We start from the raw sequence: 20,938 nt of genomic DNA, 5'->3' as shown, positions 1-20,938 counted from the left end.
ATTAGCCTGTATTCATTAATATGGGCCTTCTTTATATAATACCGGTAGGGGTAATATATTCTGACTCACATTCCCCTAATAAGCCGTGTTGAACACATTTTTTTCACAAAAAACGTGATTAGACACTGGAATGGGCTGCTCAATGAGTCACCATCCTCAGAGGTGTTTAAGGAAAGACTGGACATGGCACACGCATGGTCTGTTTGACATGGTGGCGTTGTGTTGGGTTATGGGCTGGACTCGGTGATCTCTGTTTCAACCTAAACGATTCTGTGATTGCTGGACGCCATCCCCAGCACTTTGCCCCAGGGTGCTGCGCTCCACCAGGGGAAGGGACAGGCCTGGAGCGCTGCTCCGAGGAGCACAGGAGGGAAGAGCACGTGAAGACAGCGCACAAACAGGAACACACTCCTGGTACTAAAGTGATTTCAGCATTTATTATAATAAAAAAAGGCCTAAAGGATGGGGGCTTGCAGGCTGAGCAGGAGCATTCCCGTTGAGGATGCTGCAGTGCTGGGTTTCCTTGAGCAGCGATGTCCCCTGTGGAGTGGCACAGGTTCACTGGGTCAGAAGCGCCTTTTTATCCTGTTTTTTGTCCCTTTGGATTGGTTTCTGTTTGGATCCTTCATTTGCATGAAGGTTTTATGCCTTGATTGGCCATTACAGCTCTGTCCAGGCTGGCTCGCGGTGCACTTTACTGAGATGTAACACGGTACATTGAGTACCCTATTTCTTATAACAACCCTTTTAACAATATAATAACCAGAGTAACAATGCTTAGCAATTATCAACTATTCTACAACAGTTTCCAATCTATTTTTGACAATTGCACGCACTGATGAACCGAAGAGCTCGATGCTATTCCTGCAGAACGCACTCCCACTGCTGGGCCCGAGCCCGTTACAAACTAAGCGCTAATTAAGCATTAATTGCGCCGCGCTTCACGGCCCGTGCCCCACCACGCCCTCGCGCGCCGCCGCCCTCACGGAAAACGGCGGGTACCGCGCACGTGCGCACCGCCTCCTCACGGCGCACGCGCAGGAAGAGTGACCCCTCCCGGCCGCCATCCCGCCCCGCCATGCCCCGGACGCCGTTTCCGCGGTCACTTCCGGCGGCGGCCCCGGCGCGGAGGCCCCGGTGCAGCCCCGCTCCGCCCGGGCCCGGCCCGCAGCCGGCCCAGCATGCCGGGGCGGCCCGCCCCGCACAGCCCGCCCGCCCCGCACCGTCCGCACGCACGCTCCCCCCTGCGCGGCCGGCCCCTGGCCCCGGCGCTGCCTCCTCCACGCCGCCGCGCCCCGGCGGGAACGTGACCACAGCTCGCCGCCTGTCCGCCCGCGCGGCCGCGGAGCTGTCCGGTGAGTGGGGACACCTGGGAGGGCACCGCGGAAACGTTTGGCAGGTCCGGAGAGAGCCGCGCCGCTCCGCTTGGCCTCGGGCGGTGCGGAGGAGACGGGGCTGGGGGTAACGGCCCGAGGCTCATCCGGCATCACCGGCTGCCGGGGCCGAGGTGCGGGCCCTGCCGGGGCTGTGCTGCCGCAGGTGCTGCTGCCTTTATCCCTTATCGCCTCTCCGCCTCCCAGAGCCGTCCGTCACCGCTGTCGAGCGGGGAGCACGGGGAGCTGGCGGTGGGTGAGGGTTGCGGGGCTCCTGGCTCCCGCAGTCTCCGGCCGTGTCTCTGCATTGTGGCCCTGATGTGACACCTTGTCGCAGGCAGCTCTTCTAAGTGTGCGGCTCCTCTGGGTCACCAAACTGACCTGAGAGCTCCCCTTGCAATTACAGCTGTGGAAATGCAGATGAATGTATCTGTGCCCAACAGATGGTATTGCAGTTGTAGAAATAGAAGTTTCCTTCTAAAAGTAGATAAATAGGGAACACATAGTTACCTTGTTTTAATTAGTCAGACTTAGATGCCAACAGTGCTGTCAGTTTACTGAAGTGATTAAAAGCCCTATTTGTTGGGAGAAACGTTGTATAACTTGGCAAGAGCATAACACAGACCGTGTGTTTTAGCCATGGAGGCTCCCTATGATGGCGCTGAGGTCACGGTGGTGATGGAGGAGATAGAGAGCACTTACACTTACACCTCTCCGGTGCCATCCAAGAAGAAGAAGAAACATAAAAGTACTGGTGATCATGGAGAAAAAGCCAAGAAGCCTCGGTAAGTTCTTTCTGCCTTCATTTAGTTCCTTTGTAGGGTGTGGGAGCAGTTTTCCCTGTTTCCGACATGATTGGACTTTGCAGTGCACTTGGAACACTTCATAGTGTAAAACATTGTTTATCAAATATCAGCTTGGCACTTTGGGCCTGCTCAGACATTCTTTACAGGTGCCACTGTTGCTCAGTTTAGAGTTTGTTTACCGCGGAATAATTTGCCTTAGGCTGTTCCTCAGAGGTTCTCTTTTTCTTCTGAGGTTCTCCCCAGAGAGAGAGTTTTAATTTGGTTAAAATATGCATTTGCAAATAAAATTAAATGTAACTTGCTTGTCACATGACCTTGACACTAAGCTAAACCTTGTGGATTTTTCCCCAAAGAATTTATATAGAACGACCTTAATATTTCAATTTCTGGTTGTGTTTCAGATCTGCTTACCTTCTCTACTATTATGATATTTACTTGAAAGTACAACAAGAGCTTCCACACCTCCCTCAATCTGAAATCAACAAAAAGATCAGTGAGAGCTGGAGGTTGCTCAGTGTGGCTGAAAAGAGCTACTACTTGGAAAAGGCCAAGCTAGAGAAAGAGGGACTGGACCCGGTGAGTTGTCTTTCTAGAAGTTCCTTGGCTGCTGAGAAGAGAGGCAGTTCCCTGCTTACATAGCTCTGTGTGGGAGTCATTTTACTGCAGATTCCAGTTTGTATCCTTGCTCAGGGCAGCCTTTAGAGAAGCCAGTGAGGCCACTGCCTTTTGCCTTTGCCTTCTGTTCAGTTGAGGGAGGATGGTTTGTAATACAGGATGGATATGCCTGGTACCTGCTCATGGCAGGTTTTTTTGTGCCCTTTCATCAGAGTGAGTGTTGGTAAAGTGGGTGATAAAACCAGGACTGAGCGGGATTCTGCAGGCTCTGTCATGTGGGAAATTCCCAGCAAACTACAGGAAACTGTTTGAACCTTAGGCACTAAAACAGCAGGATTGAGAACTGAATCTCTTCCTTTTCTCATCTTCATTTATTCCATCCTCTGCTTTTGCCCACAGAACTCCAGGGCATCCACTCGAACTGCAGTAATCCCTGACATTCCAGGCTTCCGCAAGATTCTTCCTCGCTCCGATTATATCATTATTCCCAAAACCACTCTTCAGGAGGACAGGAGCAGGCAGTCTCTGGAGCTGTGTGTGACACAGAGCCCAGCAGCATCTGAAGGCTTGGCACCTCCCAGGAATGTCACCAGTGTGCCCCGTGACACCGTGCAGAGCATCCTTTCCGTGGACTCGGGCCAGGCCAGCATCTCGGAGCCCTGCATCGCCATCGAGGGGCTGGCAGAGGACACGGCAGCCTTTGCCCAGCCCGAGGCTGCAGAAGAAGCTGTTACCTCAGAGGTTCTCTCTCACTATGTTGGGCCTGTGACAGAGAAAGTGGCTGGAGAGATCCTCTTGGATGAGACTTCTTTGGAAATAGAAGGGCAGCCGTACCAGGCAGCGCGAGTGGTTATTGAGGAGACGCTGGTGAGCAGCTCCACAGACATCTCCAACAGGGGCATCGCTGTGGCCCGTCCCCAGGTGCCCGATGGGGTGTCTGTCGTGACTGTGGTCACTGGGAGGGTAAGTTTGTCCAGTGACACTCAGGCTCCTGCCAGTTCTCACCTGAAACATCTGAGTGCTGTTTCCCCCATTTTACTTGAGATCCTCTGATTGCCCAACTTGCTGATGCTCAATGCTGAGAGAAACAAAAACTTTTTTTTGTAATGAATGATATAAAAGTAACTCCTTGACTGAGTTGTCTCTGCTTGCAGATTGACTCAGCCCTGTGGTGATATCAATTGTCTTAACATGACTGAGTTCTTTTAATTGTTTGTTATAACAATATTTGAGGTATTGCAGTGCCAGTAATTGGGTTCTGCAGGTGCACTGCAAGATTTTGGTGAGAAAAAATGCTACTGCTGTTCTCCTGATAGCTGTTTTCCTGGTTTTAGAGAGCTAGAAGGGAGTCCTTTTAAGCTGAGTTTTAGGGATCAGTCATAGAAACTTTAGTCTGTGAAAAGTTGAATTCTCTTGTTTTGTTTGAGGAGTTTGGTAATTTCCAGAGTACATCTGGTAAGGCTGTTGCTTTTGAAGTGATTGCTGCTCTATTCTGTATTCTGGTCTCATCACTCCTTAAGACACATTAATCTTCATGAGAGGGAGGGATACAGGTCACCATGTCTTGTTTTCTGCATGTATTTTCCCTTTGATTTCATTTTAGGATACTGAAGAGAGTAGCTCCTCCACACCTGCAACACAGTTTATCATGTTACCTTTGCCAGCTCACTCTGTTGTGGAGAACCCAGCATCAATTAAATTGGTAAGAAATTCAGAGTCTTGTATGGTATGTTAAAGTTTGGATGTATTGTCATAGATTTCTCTTAAAGATGTTAGAGGGAGGGATTTGCTCATGGTTCAGTTTTTAAAAATAATCCAATTTGGAGTTGCTGTATCACTCGATGTATTTCTTGTCCCTTGTGTTATGTCTTGCGTAGGCTAAGAGGATCTCTGGCTTCTACAGTGTCTTACAGGGCCCATTTCTTCTGTCTTCTTCCTCAGGGAATTCTTGGAAACAGGTGGAGTAGATAAAGCTATCACAACACATCTGGCCAACAGCAGTTCCTGTGTAGCTATCTACATCCACTAGTTGGGTGCATATTTCTCTTTATAAAAAGCAATGTCCATCCCTTTGAGGGGAGGGATCTGCTCTTATGGCAGGAAAACATGAACTCCAAAGCTTGTGCTTTGGCAGGAGGGGAGCAATGACTTGAGGTTTTGAGAAGCCATATTAAAGGCTGTGTGGCCTGCTGCATGAGGAAGAATGGTATTATTTCACTGATCTAACCACTCCAGCCACCTGTGTTTTTGTAGCCATTTTGTGAGTTCATTGTACAGTCAGTACTGCAGCTCCTTCTGTTATGTAAGCTAGCATCAAATCTTTTTTCCAGGTTCTCTATGCTTCCAGCTGGTGGAACACTGCAGATATTTATAGTGGTGTATAGTGTGATGCTCTTCCAGTTGTCCTGGGGAGAATGGAAATACCTCAGGTTTTTATGCCTGAGAAGGATCTGGTTAAAATTGACTCATTTCCTTGACAGCAGCACTTGCAGTTCTAGAAAAAAATCTGTACCTAGTTAGGGAGCTACAGTACAACAGCTCCCTCGGGAGTGTTGAGAACAGGATATTGGAAGTGCTGTGCTGACAAAAACTCAAGTGTGTTGCTGCAGTTGTCCTGGCACAGATGACACGTCCTACTTTAGTTGTTTGTATAAATAGTGCCTGGTGATGCTGCTCGTGTTTCAGTAGTTCATAGCAAGTTACAGTGAAGGACCAGGGAACACTTGACCATCCCATACAGCACCAAGTTACTGACAAAACTGCCTTTGCATCACAAGTGTTTCTCTTCAAGTCTTTTTGCTGTGTTGTCATGAGTGTTAATCACGTCTTACTGTGGTTTGCTGTTAGAAGCATTTTAATGCCATCTTACTGTGACTTTTTCATGCTCAAAAAGAACTTTCCCATCACTGTAAGTGCAAGATTAGTTTCTCCAGGAGGTTATGTGCATTGTTCATCTCTGCTCTGCAGGTTGATCTAAATTCAGGTAATTCCAGAGGCTATTGTGTAGACTGAGCATTTAGACTCACAGTAGTTATGGTGCTGACTCACCTGGTGCTGACCCAGCTGTGTGGTGTTTGTTCAGTAAAATGAATAATAGTGGAAGGCTGGTGATTTGCCATATAGCATTTGTAAGGTGCTTATGAGGAAAAAGAAGTGATCAACACAGCTTTGTGGTTTTCAGGTCTGTAGACAAATTCTTGACAATTCTTGTTTCAGACAACCACCTATACTCGCAGGGGACATGGAAATTGCACCAATCCTGGCTGTTCCTTCACTTATGTCACCAGGCATAAGCCACCAAAATGCCCAACATGTGGGAACTTCCTGGGAGGGAAATGGATCCCAAAGGTAAATTTGTCTTTCTTTTCCTGACTTTGAGACAAAAAGTGCTGGTTTTGTGAATGCCTGTGATACTTCTAGACCTGTAGATCTAGCACAGGAGGTCAGATACACCTGAAATGATCCCTGTACTCGTGTTCCAGTGCATGTGCTGGAGCAAGTCACTGTTGCAGAGGACACTTGGCCAAGGTGAGACCTCAAATCACCACAGCTTGGGTAAAGATGCTGTTCATATCTGTTAGAATAGATGGGGCTGCATTTGCTAAAATATCTCTCATTGAGAGGATACACATGCTTCTGGCCCTCTGCCTGCACAGCTCCTGTGACTGGAAGGCATTGCCTGTTCCTCCTGCTACAGCCCAAACTAAGCTTGGGAAGTTGTTTTGTGGTAATTAATATCAGCATTTGAAGTTTTCCGACAAATTTCGTTTTCTGTGGTCTTTCAACATTGTTTTTTTAACAGAGAGGAGGAACAACTCTCCATTAACAATCCTTTAGGAGCTTGTTAATAAAGTTGATCTAGTGGAAGCTGAAGTGCTGTTGGGTATTGTTGTCTCACGGCCGTGTGCCTGATCATGGTGTTCTGACCACTGACTGGAAGGAAGTTTCCAGGTGTTGGTAGAGTTGTAAAGCCTGTCTGAGTGGAAAAGTCTTTCTCCACATGATGCCTACTCTGCTTAAGTTATTGGCATCTCTGCTAGCTGTGTATAGAAAAACACACTTGATCCTTAAACCTTGGCACTATCCTGGTAATTAGTCAGCTCTGAACAGATGTGCATTTCTGTCTGAAGCAAGACTCCTCAGGCACAATTAAAAAGATGTTCTCAGTGTGAAAATTGGCATTGACATTCAGTGGCTTTATGTGGATTTGTTCTGAACCTCCTTTGTTTTGTGTCTGGATCCATTAAACATTCAGGGATGAAACTCTTTTGGGCAGCCTGCAGACTCTGTGGTGTCTGAACTGAAGGCTGAGCTTCCTGTGTGGTAGGGTACAAATAGTGATGGTGACATCTTTGCTTTTGTTTGGTAAACTTGCTGATGTAGAGAGATGGCTGAATGCAAAAAGTATTTCTGGATTCTGCCTGAGCATGGCATGTCTGCTGCTGTTCAAGCCTACTCTGGTTAGAACCTGAAAGGTTTTAGAGGGAGCTTTGGAGCTTTCCTTTTTGTCTTTCAGACTCACTCTGGTCTGCTGGATTCCATTTCTGATATATTTTTCCATATTCCAGTTTAGTGTTCATTGTACCTTTGTTGATTCCAGTGCAATGATTTTTGTAGCCTTAGTCTTGGAACTAACATTTTTCTTAAAGTCAGAAAATTTTCCTAAATAATCCTGTTTTCTGGTTGGCTCACATGCTTGCTTTTTTGAAAGCTTATATCCAAAAGATGCAGATCCTCTGTCTTAACTCCCTTTGATTGCTGTCTGTTCTTCCACATTATTAAGCATCAGAGAGCTGAAGCCAGGAAAGAGGAGCGTAGGAGGTGGGCCCTTGGTGGGTGACTTTGTGGTGTTGATGCTAATGGTGATATTTTAGGGAGTTTAAGAAAGATTGATTCTTCAAAGTAAACAATGTCTAAAAATAATACATGAAGGGCCAAGAGGCCAGATACAATGTTAGCAGGGCCTTTGCTGTTGTAGGAGATGCTGTCTGTCTACTCCCATACAATTCACTGCTTAAACACTTAGAATTCTGCTGTTTTGAGCCAACATTAAATAGGCCACGGCAAACATGGCATATGTGCAGGGGACTTGCTTATCTGTGAAAGCTGAAAGCTCTGAAATGTGACTCTCTCCTTGTTTCCAGGAAAAGCAACCAAAAAGCAAATCTGAGCCAAATTCAGGCACCTCTCTTAAAACTCCAGCAGCTAAAAGAGGTCAGCAGTCAGTCCTCACAGAACCCACGGCCGCCAGCGAGAGTTCCTCCAAGTCTGCCTTGGAGAGCTCCGAAGCTGTCAGCCAGCTGCTGAGTGCTGTGCCTGGTGGAGGGCAGATGCCTGAGATGGAGTGGGAGGAAGTGATCATCTCTGAGGACCACTTTCTCCCAAATAATGTGCCTGCTGAAGACAGGAGGAGTGCCCAACAGCAAGCAGACACCTCTTCAGAGCAGGCAGAGAAAGGAAGTGTAGGGCTGGGGATGCCCACATCTTCTGAGGTGTTGAGTCCAAATGCCTCTGTGAAAAAGCCAGTGGTGGGGTGAGTCAGTTTTCCATGTGTTATGGGAGCATATGATGCCTATTGTGTGCTCATGGGACTAGTCCCAGAAGTTGAAGGCTGTTGGCAGTGCTTCCTGTAAGACTTACTGTGTTTGCTGTCTGCTTTATGCCAGTTCAGGATTGTTCCTTTGAGTCTTTGTCCATCAGAACTAATATTTTTCTTTAAATGACAGATTGTAGTCACAGGGCAGATGCAGCCTTAGCACTGTCTCTCTTTCTATTGCAATAGCTGTGGTTAGTGTGGTAACAAAGCACAATTCAGGGAAAAGAGGAAAACTGAAGCTGAAGGGAAATAGATGGAATGTTTTTCCACTTGTAGCTCTTATTTTTCAGAATTGATGCAACAGCTGCTACACACAAGGGACAAGAAGCAAAGAGCAAACCAAGACCCAAGCCCTCCTTGCTGGCTGCAGCCAGGCCCATGCGAGCCATTCTGCCTGCTCCAGCCATCGTGGGGAGAGAAGCCAGCACAGAGCAGCTGAGCAGCAGGCAGGCCTTTGCAAGTACTGGTAAAAGCAGCATCTCTGTGTGCTTTGGGAGCTGTTGTCTTTCCTCACCTTGCTGAAGTGGTGTCTGCCAATAATAAGATAGGTTTCAGGGGAGGTGGTTACCAATGCTAGGAAAAAACCAGTTTGTCTCTGCCTGAATGGAGTAAATGGGCCATGAAACACCTGCTTGGGTTATTTCAAGCTCAGAGGAAAGATCTCACATGACTATGGTGGCATTTAACTAAGATGTCAGAAAGAAACAGAACCTGTTTTCTTACATTTAACCTGATGCATCTCTTTCCTCCTTCTAGACAAGCATTCCCCTGTGAGAACATCAGGCTTGAAGCCCAGTACACTGAAACAGTTGGGCCAGCCAGTTCTGCAGCCACCAACTGCTGAGGAGCAAAAGGTTATTCTTCAAATGCAAACTATTTTCCTGATTTTTTTGCGGGGAGGGTTTTGTTTGTGGTTTTGGTTTTTTGTTTTTTTCTTTTTTCTCTCAGGTGAGTGATATGACCTGAGTGAGAAATAGAACAAAAAATGTATCTGCCTTATGATGATGAGATCTGTGAGTGGCTGTTTTTATGATATGGCTGGATAGCAGAATGACTGCATGGTGGCTGAGTGTGGGAACTGAGCTGAGAGATGCTGTTGGACAATCCTGCTGTTGGTTACTTTGGGAACCTCCCAGCTACTTCCAGAAGATGCATTAAGGATCTGCTGGTGCTTTGATAATCTGACATGCAATATTGAATACTGAGCTTTTCACCTATAAAATATGACTCAGTATGCCAAGGTGCTGAAATGAATCTGTGAATTGTATTGCCTTTGCATGCAAAATGGTGTCTTATGGTATTTGGGATATTAAATGGACATTAATCAATCTCTTAGGGGCAGTAATGCTAATAGATATTGATATTGGTGCATGTATTTAGTAATAGGTGTCTGATGGGTGTTGTTTTTTCTGCTTTCAATCTCTAGCTCCACAGTTCTGTGACAAGCAGGGCATCTCAGGTTAAAGTTGTGGAGGTCAAGCCAGACATCTTCCCTTCCTACAAGTACAGTTGCACCGTAACTTTGGTGAGAATTTTTCAAAGTGTGAAAAACTATTTCACTTCTGCCACAGGGAGTGTCCTCTCTGGGATGAGAATGATATGGGACTTCTGTTTTACTGACTGGCACAAATACATTTCATTTTTAACTTGAAATAATCTGTGCTTTATGTCATCTCTAGACCTAGTCCAGGATGGCTGTGCAGGGCCTTGTTAAGAGATGGATTTTAACTCATGTCCCCATGCAGAATCCCCATGCCCTCCTTGAGTTCAGCAGGGAGGATCAGGGGTTTCTGAATGAATTTAATGTGCTTCTGATCTGGAGAACTGGCCCCAGAATGTTTAAGTGCTACTTACAGGATTCTGTGCAAAGTGACAGGGCTTGCTATTGATTAAACAAGATGTTATAAAGTGGAGATAAAACATATAATAATCTTTTTTAGAATCTTGTTGGCTTAGAATCATAGAGCCATTCAGGCTGGAAAAGACCTTTAAGATCATGGAGCCCAGCTATTAAAAGTCAAGGTCAGCAAACATCTCCTTTGTGTCATTCAGGATTTGGGATTAGCAACATCACGTGGCAGAGGGAAATGCAAGAACCCCTCCTGCAGTTATGTGTATACAAACAGGCACAAGCCACGCATCTGCCCAAGCTGTGGATACAACCTTGCCAAAGACAGGACTGAGAAAACAGCAAAATCCCTGGTAAGGTTCAAGTTGGCTTGTTTTATCACATGTCTGTTGTGACCTGGGCAGAGAAGTTTGCAAGTCCCTATGGAAACATGGTTTTGGCTTTGCTTTTTTTTTTTTTTTTCCTTTTCATTATGATAAACTTTTCTGACAGAATGGTTCCTATTTAAAATATCTGTGATGATGTTTGTTGAATTCCTTTAGCAGTGGTGCTTCAGGCTGAGAGAGTCTGAGCACACCCATTGCTACCACTGGGTGTCTCCTCAACTTAAAAATCCTTCTATTGTATCAGCACATGCTGGGAAAATCGACCCTGAAGTCACCACATTGCTGTGTCAGCTTTGTTGAACTTCAGACTTCATCAAGAAACTCCCAAGTATGCTCTGCTTTGTGAGCAGTTTGGGGCTGGTGTCAGTTAAGTTGGTACATCTTGTATTAGAGCTTCCTGTTTTTAAGGGTTTGTAGAGCAATTTTACTTCCAACCTGAATTTATTTCTGTATGTAGGGTTTTTTTTTTCTGATGTATAAATATGTTTTCAGTTGTCTGCTGTTCTATGTGGATGTAATTAATTCTGGGGTTATTTTTTTTGCTTTTGCAGTTTCAGAGGTTATCTTTTCTCATACTGAATTGTCATGTTTTTAAAACAATAAATGAAAAAAGGACCTTTCCTGCTCTTAACTGAAATGCCTACTCAGCAAATAGACAGAATTTTAGTCTGTGTAGTAATGACTCATCCACTTGCCTTTTTTTTATTTTGAAGAACATAACTTTGTTTGGTGGTTTTGTTTTTTCTTTAAAAACACAAACAAACAGAGATGGCCTGTGTGAAACTCACACAAACAGCTGTGTAAGGAACAGTAGTGTGCTTAGCTCAGCTTCCATTCTGAGAGGCATGTGGCTTGTCTCTTCCTCATTTAGGTTTTTTCTTTTTTTCTGGTTGTAGATCTGTTTAACATTCCTGTCGCACAATTCAGTGTTGTCTCTGGGCTTTTGACTGATCATTTATCTCATTGCTGGACTAGTCATAAAACCAGGTTGAAAGGTTGACAGAAGAGTTTCAGGGATTAGACAGACCAGCCTGTTTGGGTTCTCTGTTCTCCTGGCACAACCTGGAGTTCGGTTCTCCTGTGTTTGTGCATTTTGTTGTGATGGTATGTGTTGGAGAAGGGTAGACTGTAGACCCACCAATTGTTATTGATTAGTGTGTTCTGTGTATCACAGCCCCAGTTCTCTCTTGGTTCCTTGATTCCTCCAGCTTCTGGAGAGCTGTGCAGGCTGCCCTGAGCCTGCCCTGATAACCTGTGGAGAAAGACAGTGATAACTGGAGGTTCAAGTGATGAGGCTTATTGAAGTGTACCTGTTGGTGGTTATCCTCACCTTCTGGATCCCCAATCCCTGCACTTAACAGTTTAATGGCCAATCTGTGATGGTTTGGCAGTGCAGCAGTTGGGCTGTAATAAACTATTTTTGTTAAAGTAATTTGAGCTTGAAGTGGAATCAGTGATTCAGCAGTAGAGTAGAAGTTGGGTTTACTGAGTGCAAAGGCTGCTGTGTTTCTGCTACCTTTATGACTTCTTTGGGCTTAATATTTCATCCCCACGCTTGCCTGTTTGGCTGTGTTGCTTCCTAGGAGGTCAGTGCAGGTCAGCCGGGCGTGCTGAACACCAGCGAGCCCCTGACGCCGTCGCAGAAGGAAACCCAGCGTCAGTCCACGCTGCAGCTGCTGCGCAAGGTGATGCAGATCCCCGAGAACGAGTCCGAGCTGGCAGAGATCTTCACCCTCATCCACGAGCTCAACAGCTCCAGGCTCATCCTGTCCAACGTGAGTGAGGAGACGGTGACCATCGAGCAGACCTCCTGGTCCAACTACTACGAGTCTCCGTGCGTGCAGTGCCTCCTCTGTAACAGCCCCTTGTTCAAAGGGGGACACAAGTAAGATTCTGCTTTGCATTTTGACTCTTTCAAACTCGTGCTGATTTTCTTTGTTCTGAGTCTGCCTGAAATAATATTTGCTTTGGCCCCTGGTAGTGAAGCTGGTGAAAGTGACACTGAGTAAGCTAGATGTGTGTGGAAAGGGTTTGGCAGGATCAAAGAGTGACTGCAAAGTCCAGATGTAACTTTTTTCTTATTGAAACAGAGTATTTTCATTAGTCATCCTCTCTTTGTTTTCCATTCTGATGCTTCGAGGCTGAGAGAGGAAAACTTGTGTGTTTATAGATGGCATTGTGTGATTTCCTTTTTCTCTCTCTCCCTGGTCTGAGTATTTCCTGTGTGGGTCTTTTTGCTTATGATATTTTCATTCCTTTCATTTCTTAGTGTGTGCTTGAGTGAATGCTTTTTGGAACAAATATCCAAATTGAAACCTGAAGGACTTAAGGAAACTTTTAGTAAATAAGCTAGATTGCCTTAACTAGATTTAAATGAAAGCCTGTAGGATATCTCTTCCCTTAATCTGGCAGGCATTATCCTGTTTCTGAAAATATGATCTAAGATTATTCCTACAGCAAAATGTCAGGGAGTTTAATGTTGTGTTTCTTTCTTCCACAAAAAAATTCTTGATACGAAGGATGGACATTTGCTTTGGTCAGGCTTGCACTAACTGAGATCTTTCCAGAAGAGTTACTTTTTATGCTCTGTATTTTTTTCAGAACAGAGCAGTCTCACACCCTGTCCCTCACCATGGGTCTTACCAACCTGTGCATTGTAAATCCTTGTCTGTGCCTGGCTGCTTTGCAGTGCTCTGCACATGGGACTCTCCCATGTGCCTGCACAGGCTCTAATTGAAGCCCTGCCAGTGGGAAGGAGGTGACTTTGGCTTTGATTCCTGTTTTCTCAGGTGGACAGCAGTATTTCAGCCACTGGCACTCTCCTGTCTGAACTCTCCCTTTGTCAGTTACATTGTAGAGGAGCAGACCTTTCTGAATCTCTGTGTGCAGGACAGGCTGGCTGGTGGATTATTGATCACCACAGCAGTGGTACAGCCACTTCTCCCAGGACAGCTGGGGCCATGGTTTTTCTCCACCTCTGCAATAATAGGTGCCCAGTATATGAAGCTGAAGGGATCCTCTAGTGCTCTTTAAAAGAATGTGAGCAGTGACCTGCCTTTGCCTGAGAAATCTGTTTTAAAATGTAACTTTTTCTGGTGTGATATGATGTGGTGAGCTGGCTTAGATTTACATAATAATGAACTCATGTCAACTAGAATGTCTGAAGTTACTGCAGTTTTAGTTGGACTAAAAAACCCATTGGCTTCACTCAGAGTGTTTGTTGTTTTGTTTTTTTTTTGTTGTTGTTGTGTGTTGCAGTTCCCTTGCTGGTCCTCAGGAGTGCTGGCTGCTGACAGCCAATAGATTACAGGTGGTTACAGCTCAGGTCAAAGTGTGCTTGAACCTGCAGTGTCTGGCCCTCCATAGCTTCACTGACATTTACACAGGTAGGAGAAATATGAGCATACAGCATGACTACAGTCTGAACCCTTTGGAAGCCTTGGGATTGTATCAGGGCATTGTCCAGGCACTAGAAAAGCTTGTTCCCTTCCCTGGTATACTAAATTTGAATTATTTTTTATTTGCTTCTGCTTATTCTGCAAGTAAATCTATATTTTTGAGTGAAAATACATGAATGTTCTGGTGAGGAAGACCTTGCCTTGATTCACTGGTGTAGGCGTCTGTAAATGTTGAGTTCTGCAAGGCAGCCCCTGAGATCATAGTCAGAGACATCTCTGGAGAGTGCTGTTTGATGGCATTGGCTAGTGAGATGGATTGACAGCTGTTCCTTGTGGCTTTTAAAATCAACAGACAAGTCTGTGAAAGGAGCTGATGTTTCAGCAGGGAACTCTGCATTTCAGAGGTGCAGAAGCACTGTTTGTGTTTCCATTATCCTCTAAACTGTACTCACGAGTGTGAGTATCAAGAAGGAATAAATTTCTTTGTGAGGAAGATCTGGAACCCTACAGACAATAACTGTCTTGTTTTAACTGCAGGCCTTTTCAATGTGGGTAACAAATTGCTGGTGAGCTTGGATCTTCTGTTTGCAATCCGAAACCATATTAAACTTGGAGAGGATCCCAGAGTGGCTGTTGGCAACATCCTTGACTCTGTTCAGGAGCAAACTGGTGAGTTTTCCTTCTTGCTTTTTACCATAATATACCAAAATGTGACCTGATGATGATTGTTAGGTTATAAAAAGGCAAACTTCACCTATTTTAGTGTGGTATGGTTCTATTAAGCCACTTCCTGAACCAAACAGTACCTCTATGACCAGTTCTTTGCAACAGTTCTCTGGAGGGCAGGTTTGGTTTTATCCTGTGTAGAAGAGCCCTAGTACCTCTCCAGTGGCTTCAGGATGTGAAAACTGTAACAGAGGCATGTTCTCTTTTCAGATAAAAGCCTGAGCCCTGATGAGCAGGCTCAGCTCCAGGAGCTGCTGTGCAATGGCTACTGGGCTTTTGAATGCCTGACAGTCCGGGATTACAATGATATGATCTGTGGAATCTGTGGCATAACCCCCAAGGTGGAAATAGCCCAGAGGAATACGGAAAATGTCCTAGCACTGAAAAATATAGAGGTAGGTTTTTCCCACAGCTCACATCCTGTTTGTGTTCAAAGCAGATCATAATGATTTTTTGCTGACTCTGGTCTTCATGATGCACAATAAATACATGAGACCTTTGTGAGTGGTTTTCTGCTGATGTCTGACAAGAGGATGTGGCGGGTGCAGCAATGCCTGTGCTTCCTCTTAGAGGTGTTGATGTGTAGTTCAGGGAAAACAAGATCCTTTGTCCCTGGACCACAGCTTTTGTCCAGCAGCCTTGGGTAGGAGGAACCTTGGATGGAAGTTGTTGAATTTGATCTTCTTCCTTTGACATGAGCACATTCCTTTTTTCCTCAAGTTTCCCTGAAGTGCTGTCTTCTCTAATGGGGAAAAAAGCACTAGTAGGAGAATGTAGCATGTCTGGCTTTTATGTCAAATAGGTCAGATTTTGAGTCTTACCTGATGCAAAGGGGTTGTGGGAAGCTTTGGGAGACTGAAATCATCTTGTTATATTTGAGCCTTATCCACTCTCCTGGATAGTCCTCATGCCATGAGTGAGACTGACACAGAGCTGTCAAATGAACTGTGTTTTTTGTATTTGACCAATCTTTCTTTCTCTCTGTAGTTTACTTGGCCAGAATACTTGCCATCAAGTGAAGTGAATGTGGAAGACTTTTGGTCCACGATGGAGACAGAGGTGATTGAGCAGGTGGCTTTTCCTTCTAGCATCCCCATCACAAAGTTTGATGCCTCTATTGTTGCTCCTTTCTTCCCTCCACTGATGAGAGGAGCAGTGGTGATCAATACAGAGAAGGACAAGAACCTGCATGCACAGCCAGTGCCAGGTAATGGCTCAGGTTGTGCCTATTAAGGGACTGCTTGATGTGTTGGTGACTTCAGTCTTGGTGATGTTTAACATTAAGAATAGCTGATTGCATGACACTTTAAAAGTCATGTGTGCTGAGGAAAGACAGGAACACTGAGGTTATTTCAGCTGTTCTCAGGGTACTTTGTTACTTGAGGCTTGGCTTTTCCTGTGAAGTTTGGATGTACTGGTGGGCTCTGATGCATTTGAGACATGGGGGACATGAGAGCATTGCACCCCAGGTGAGGTAGAGTCTGATTGCAGAGGGGTGCATGCACATCTTGAATGCCAGTCAGTGTTTGTTTCATGTTAGACTGATATTTGGAGTTTGGAAGTTACTGGTAGTGCTTGGTATCTCAGTGTTACAATCTCAATAAAGGGTGAATAAGTTTTTGCAGAACTTGAGAAAAAACTAGGAGAGTGGTGTGCTAGTCCTGATCAGAGTTGTCAACATTCAGTACATCCACTGCATATTGATTGCATGGAGCAAGAAACAGTGAGAGCAATAATCTCACATCTAAAAGCCAAGATGAGTTAGCACCTGGTTCCCTTAAGAATTTAAGTGTTGTGTATAGGAAGGAAAACTGGCTTTGCAAGCTTAGCAAGTGTGTGAGTTGGCTTTGCAGACAGGGCTGCAGCTGCTTCAGAGCTGGGCTGCAGAAGAGCTGTGTGGGCTTTTGTGGAAGTGGAGTTCCGGAGAAAGAACCAGGGAGATGTGAAGGCTGAGCCTGGAGCTGTTCAGCCCAAAGGCTGCAGTGACATTTATCTCTGCTCTTCTTCACTTGGTTGTCCTCCCATCAGTCATTTAAAGGTTACAAATGACAGGATAGATAAGTGCTTATGGGGTCTGCAGCTATGCTGGGCTCAGTCGAGTGACCTCAGCAGTGAAGGGCTCGAGACAAGTGGTCTGTGACGTGCTCTGTGTGTAGGACTGTTCACAGCTCTCTCTTGCTGGCTGTGGGTTGTGCAATCTCTGCTTCTGTCATCTTCTTAAGAAATTATTTTGGTAAGTTCCCTTCCTGAGAATGAGTGCCGAGACCTGTTTCCTGCCTTTGCAGGTAATGGGAGTGCCTTGGTGAGGCTCCTTCAGGAAGAAGTCTTCAGGCCTGAGCTGATAAACTCTTACAGTGAGGAAGAGCTACAGAGCTTTCTGACACAGTGTGGCATTCCCTGGGAGGCATCACATACAAAGGTAATGGCTTGTTTGCCCACAGACAAGCCTGCAGGAGTGGAGCTGTTCTTCAGTGTCTTTCCCTCATCCACTCTTGCCATCCTAGACAATTAATTTCTCATCTGACTGCACTAAGGGCAGGGATGGGTGCCAGCAGGTTATAGGATAATTTACACATGATGAAATAAATTGAACCTTTGTGGGCTAGAAGAAAGGAAGCCTGTAATTACCTTGTCACTGGCTCAGCATCGTGTAATTGGTTGTCATCCTCACACTGCTGAGTGTGGGATTAGGAAGTTATTGGATGAAGTGCAAATTAGGATTTGGGAGATCTTGCATGCTGCCTTTTCCCTCTCTGCAGGAGTCTGTTAATTTTAGTCAGTTTCTCTGGGACCTGTCTTTTCTAGGATGAGCTCTGCTACTCCCTCCTGGCTCTCTATGAGTTTGTACAGAATGGAACAAGCATTACACCATCTTCTGCTCATCACACAGGAGGGAAAATCTACAAAGTGTGTCCACATCAGGTAGGGAAGACTGGAGCCACAATGTTTTTTTTCTTCCTTGGCTCTTCATTATTTGACTTAACAGCATGGAACTTCCTTATTGAATAGAAGCAATAGAATGGGCTTCTCTGAGCCTTGGGAATGAAACCTGTTCCTCAGGGCTTGGAAAATTTCCCATGACAAGGTGAATGTGTATGAGGAGGAAGCAGAGTATCTTTAGAGAAAGTAGCTGTCTGGTTACTGTATAGTCTGGAATACCTGGAAGGAACCTGTATTTTTTTAAGACTAGATTTTTTTTTCTGTAAGTTTTCAGTTTTATTGTGCTGCTGATATCAATCATTTTTTTTTCCCTAGGTGGTGTGTGGCTCCAAGTACATAGTAAGAGGAGAAAATGCTCGGGATCACGTGGACTTGTTGGTATCCTCACGTCACTGGCCTCCAGTGTATGTTGTTGATTCAGCCTCTTCAGTGGCACTGTGTGCAGACCTCTGCTGGCCTGGCCTGACTTCCCAGATGTGGGGGAAGAACCAGGGCTGCTTCTCTGACCCCATGGAACCTCCAACGGTTAGTTATGTCTTTGCTCTCTGCTCTGCCAGTCCAGCATGGAAAAGCTGCAAGGGAGATTAAAATTAACACACCCCCCATATGTAATCTGCATTGTGGCTCAAAATAATTTTGTAGAATCACATAATGGTTTGGGTATGAAGGGCCCTTAAAACTCATCCAGTTCACCCTCCTGCTACAGGCAGGATCACCTTCCACTAGGCCAGGTTGCTCACAGCCCCATCCAACCTGGTTTTGAGCACTGCCACGAGTGAATTTGACCTAATAAGTGTCTCCTGATTTAAGCTTTGCCAGGGCATCACTCCTAAGCATAGCAGAATGTATTAGGTGTTGCCTGGAGATCGTTTGATTAATTGTCCTTAATAGGAAGAGCTGTGCTGGGAGTGCATTGTAACAGTTCAGATCATGAACTTTGGAGCACATCACTTATTTTGACACAGCAACTCACTTCTTTCAGACTACCGCTATTCCTTGAGAAGTGGGAGAGAAAGATGGCTCCTAGTGCCTTGGGATTATCTGAGGGCACACAAGTGAGGAGGGAGTGTGGCATGTAGGGGAAACCTGGATCATTTAGCCCTCCATGTCTCCTGGGTCGTAGTGTTGGTTGGAGTTTGGCCAGCCAGTAATTTTATCTTCTCGGCTGCGGGGAAGTTGTTGTTCCACCTGCTGTGTGTCTCCCCCAGTACGTGTCCTGCCCTGAGCTGCTGGACCAGCACTACAGCGTAGACGTGACGGTGGCTGAGCCCTCCCTGCAGCACCCCATCACCAAGTCCTGTGCGCGCCGCATCGTGCAGGCGGGCCCGGAGCAGAGCAGCCCCTGGGACGCCACGGCCCGGCACCGCTGCATCGCCCTGTGCCGCGAGCTGGAGCCCTACAGCGCCATCGCCGCCGCCATCGGCGACAGCAGGACCAGCACCGTGCGCCAGCGGCCCATCACCTTCGAGAACCCCACGCACTATTACCTCTACAACCGCCTCATGGACTTCCTCACCAGCAGGGAAATCGTCAACAGGCAGATCCAGGAGATCGTGCAGAGCTGCCAGCCCGGGGAGGTGGTGATCCGTGACGCGCTCTACCGGCTCGGCGTGGCCCAGATCAAAACAGAGACGGAGGAGGATGAAGAGGGGAAGCAGGAGGAGGATGGAGGTTGCTGAGTTGGTTTCTCTCTCTGGTTGTGTGGATGGGTGGGCTGAGCCAGCTTTAGCAGCTGTCTGGCTTGAGAGTTTATTTTTTATTTTATTTTATCAACCTCCACAGGTTGGAGATGTGATGCTGGTGGCTTTGACTGCTGTTACTGACCAAAGAGCTCTGTGCTTCCATAGCATCGTGATAGCTGCTGTGAGCATAGGTCTGTCACCCCCTTGCAGAAGGCTGCAGCTGCCTCCAAGGCATGTGATGGACCTGCTGTTCAGGGCTGTGGGATGTTGCCCTCCCTGCAGCTGGAGAGGGGAGAGGAGTTGCTGGTAGCAGGGAGTGTGCATGGTCAAGCACACACAGGTCATTTAATTCTGAATCTTGCTTGCTGACTTCTTTGTGCTTATTGGTGGCAGGGCTGGGGGTGTGGGACCAGGCATAAACGGTAGATGGCTACAACGATTTCCCCCAGAACATTCTGAATAGGTGAATTTAGGATACTGACTCCTGCTTGGTAAACTTGCAGAGCTCTCACAAGCATTGGCTGCAAGGAGTCATGAGAAGGAGGAGCTGTGCTGTATCTTGGGAACCTCCCTGGAGGCTGCACTCCTGGTCCAGGATTGTGGGTGCTTTGGCTGCAGGGAGTATCTAGAATTGTTTGTCCCTTCATATGAGCACTAATAACTTAGAAGCCAAAAGGTACAGTGAGAGGAGAGGTAAGAACTGAGCCCCAGGGCAGCCAAGGGGTTGGAGGATGGTTTAAGTGCTGTGCAGGAGGTGGCTGTGGAGAGGGGAGGGACACTCAAATGTTGTCTGTGAGATCAAGGAGGAATGATGAATGCAGCGTCACCAGAGCTGCACCCACGTGTGCAATCTCATCACTTTGTCAGGTGTCACACCTGCCCTGCCCATGTTCCCACAGCACTCTGGGGGTTAGAGGAGTCTCCTGCTGCCCAGGTTGCTTTGTCAGCCCCTTGAGAGGAGTCAGGATCAGACTCTGCCTGTGCAGCACACCTGAGGAGCACCTGGGTCTGTGGGTGCAAAGCTGTGCTGCCACTGCTGCAGCTCCCTTTGGCCATGGCTGGTGGTGAAGGTGTTTGGTGTTTGCTGTGACACATACAGGAGACAAGCAGGATGCCAGACTGCTAAGTTGCCATCTTGGGAGTTTATTTTGTCTGAGTGAGCAGTGGGGAAGATTCTGAGGCTTGCGGTGTGGTTGAAAACTCCCTTCTGTGAAGGGGAACCTATTGAGTACCGTACTGTTAAAGTAAATGTATTAAGTCTGAGCAAATGCAGTAATCATGGCTTGGGGTTTTTCTGTTAAGAACATTAACTTATTATAAGAGACATTAGTGACTTTTTTCAGTCAGTGATAAAATTTAATAAATTATCTCCAATTTTGGGGGTGAAACTGTGGTCAAGTGACTTGGGTTGTTTTTTTTTTTTTGTGTTTGTGTGTACAAGGCCTGGATGGCTCCAGGAGAAAAGGCACAAACACTGCTGAATCTCTTCTGCATTTGCCCTGCTTTTGCCATTGCACTTGCCCCAGAGACTGCTGCCATGTGCCACATGGTGACTTGTCAGATGTTC

At 46.3% G+C, this 20,938-nt stretch overlaps 1 protein-coding gene across 1 annotated transcript; it reads left to right on the top strand.

Annotated features, from left to right (window-relative positions):
* Window positions 1-2,012: 2,012 nt before the first annotated feature.
* On the top strand, window positions 2,013-20,764 carry HMGXB3 (HMG-box containing 3). The gene is made up of 19 exons (XM_066559916.1): window positions 2,013-2,158; window positions 2,581-2,755; window positions 3,194-3,757; window positions 4,398-4,496; window positions 6,011-6,142; window positions 7,939-8,327; window positions 8,681-8,856; window positions 9,147-9,244; window positions 9,817-9,915; window positions 10,443-10,592; window positions 12,209-12,510; window positions 13,884-14,011; window positions 14,561-14,692; window positions 14,960-15,144; window positions 15,737-15,956; window positions 17,035-17,168; window positions 17,555-17,671; window positions 18,005-18,214; window positions 18,898-20,764. Exons 1-19 carry the CDS (start codon window positions 2,013-2,015, stop codon window positions 19,366-19,368), a joined length of 3,927 nt encoding a protein of 1,308 aa, XP_066416013.1. The 3' UTR covers window positions 19,369-20,764.
* The last annotated feature ends 174 nt before the right edge of the window (window positions 20,765-20,938 follow it).

Source organism: Molothrus aeneus, chromosome 15, assembly GCF_037042795.1.
Source record: "Molothrus aeneus isolate 106 chromosome 15, BPBGC_Maene_1.0, whole genome shotgun sequence".
Taxonomy (NCBI): domain Eukaryota; kingdom Metazoa; phylum Chordata; class Aves; order Passeriformes; family Icteridae; genus Molothrus; species Molothrus aeneus.
The sequence above is the reverse complement of the archived record's forward strand: the minus strand, read 5'-3'. Positions and strand labels throughout refer to the sequence as shown.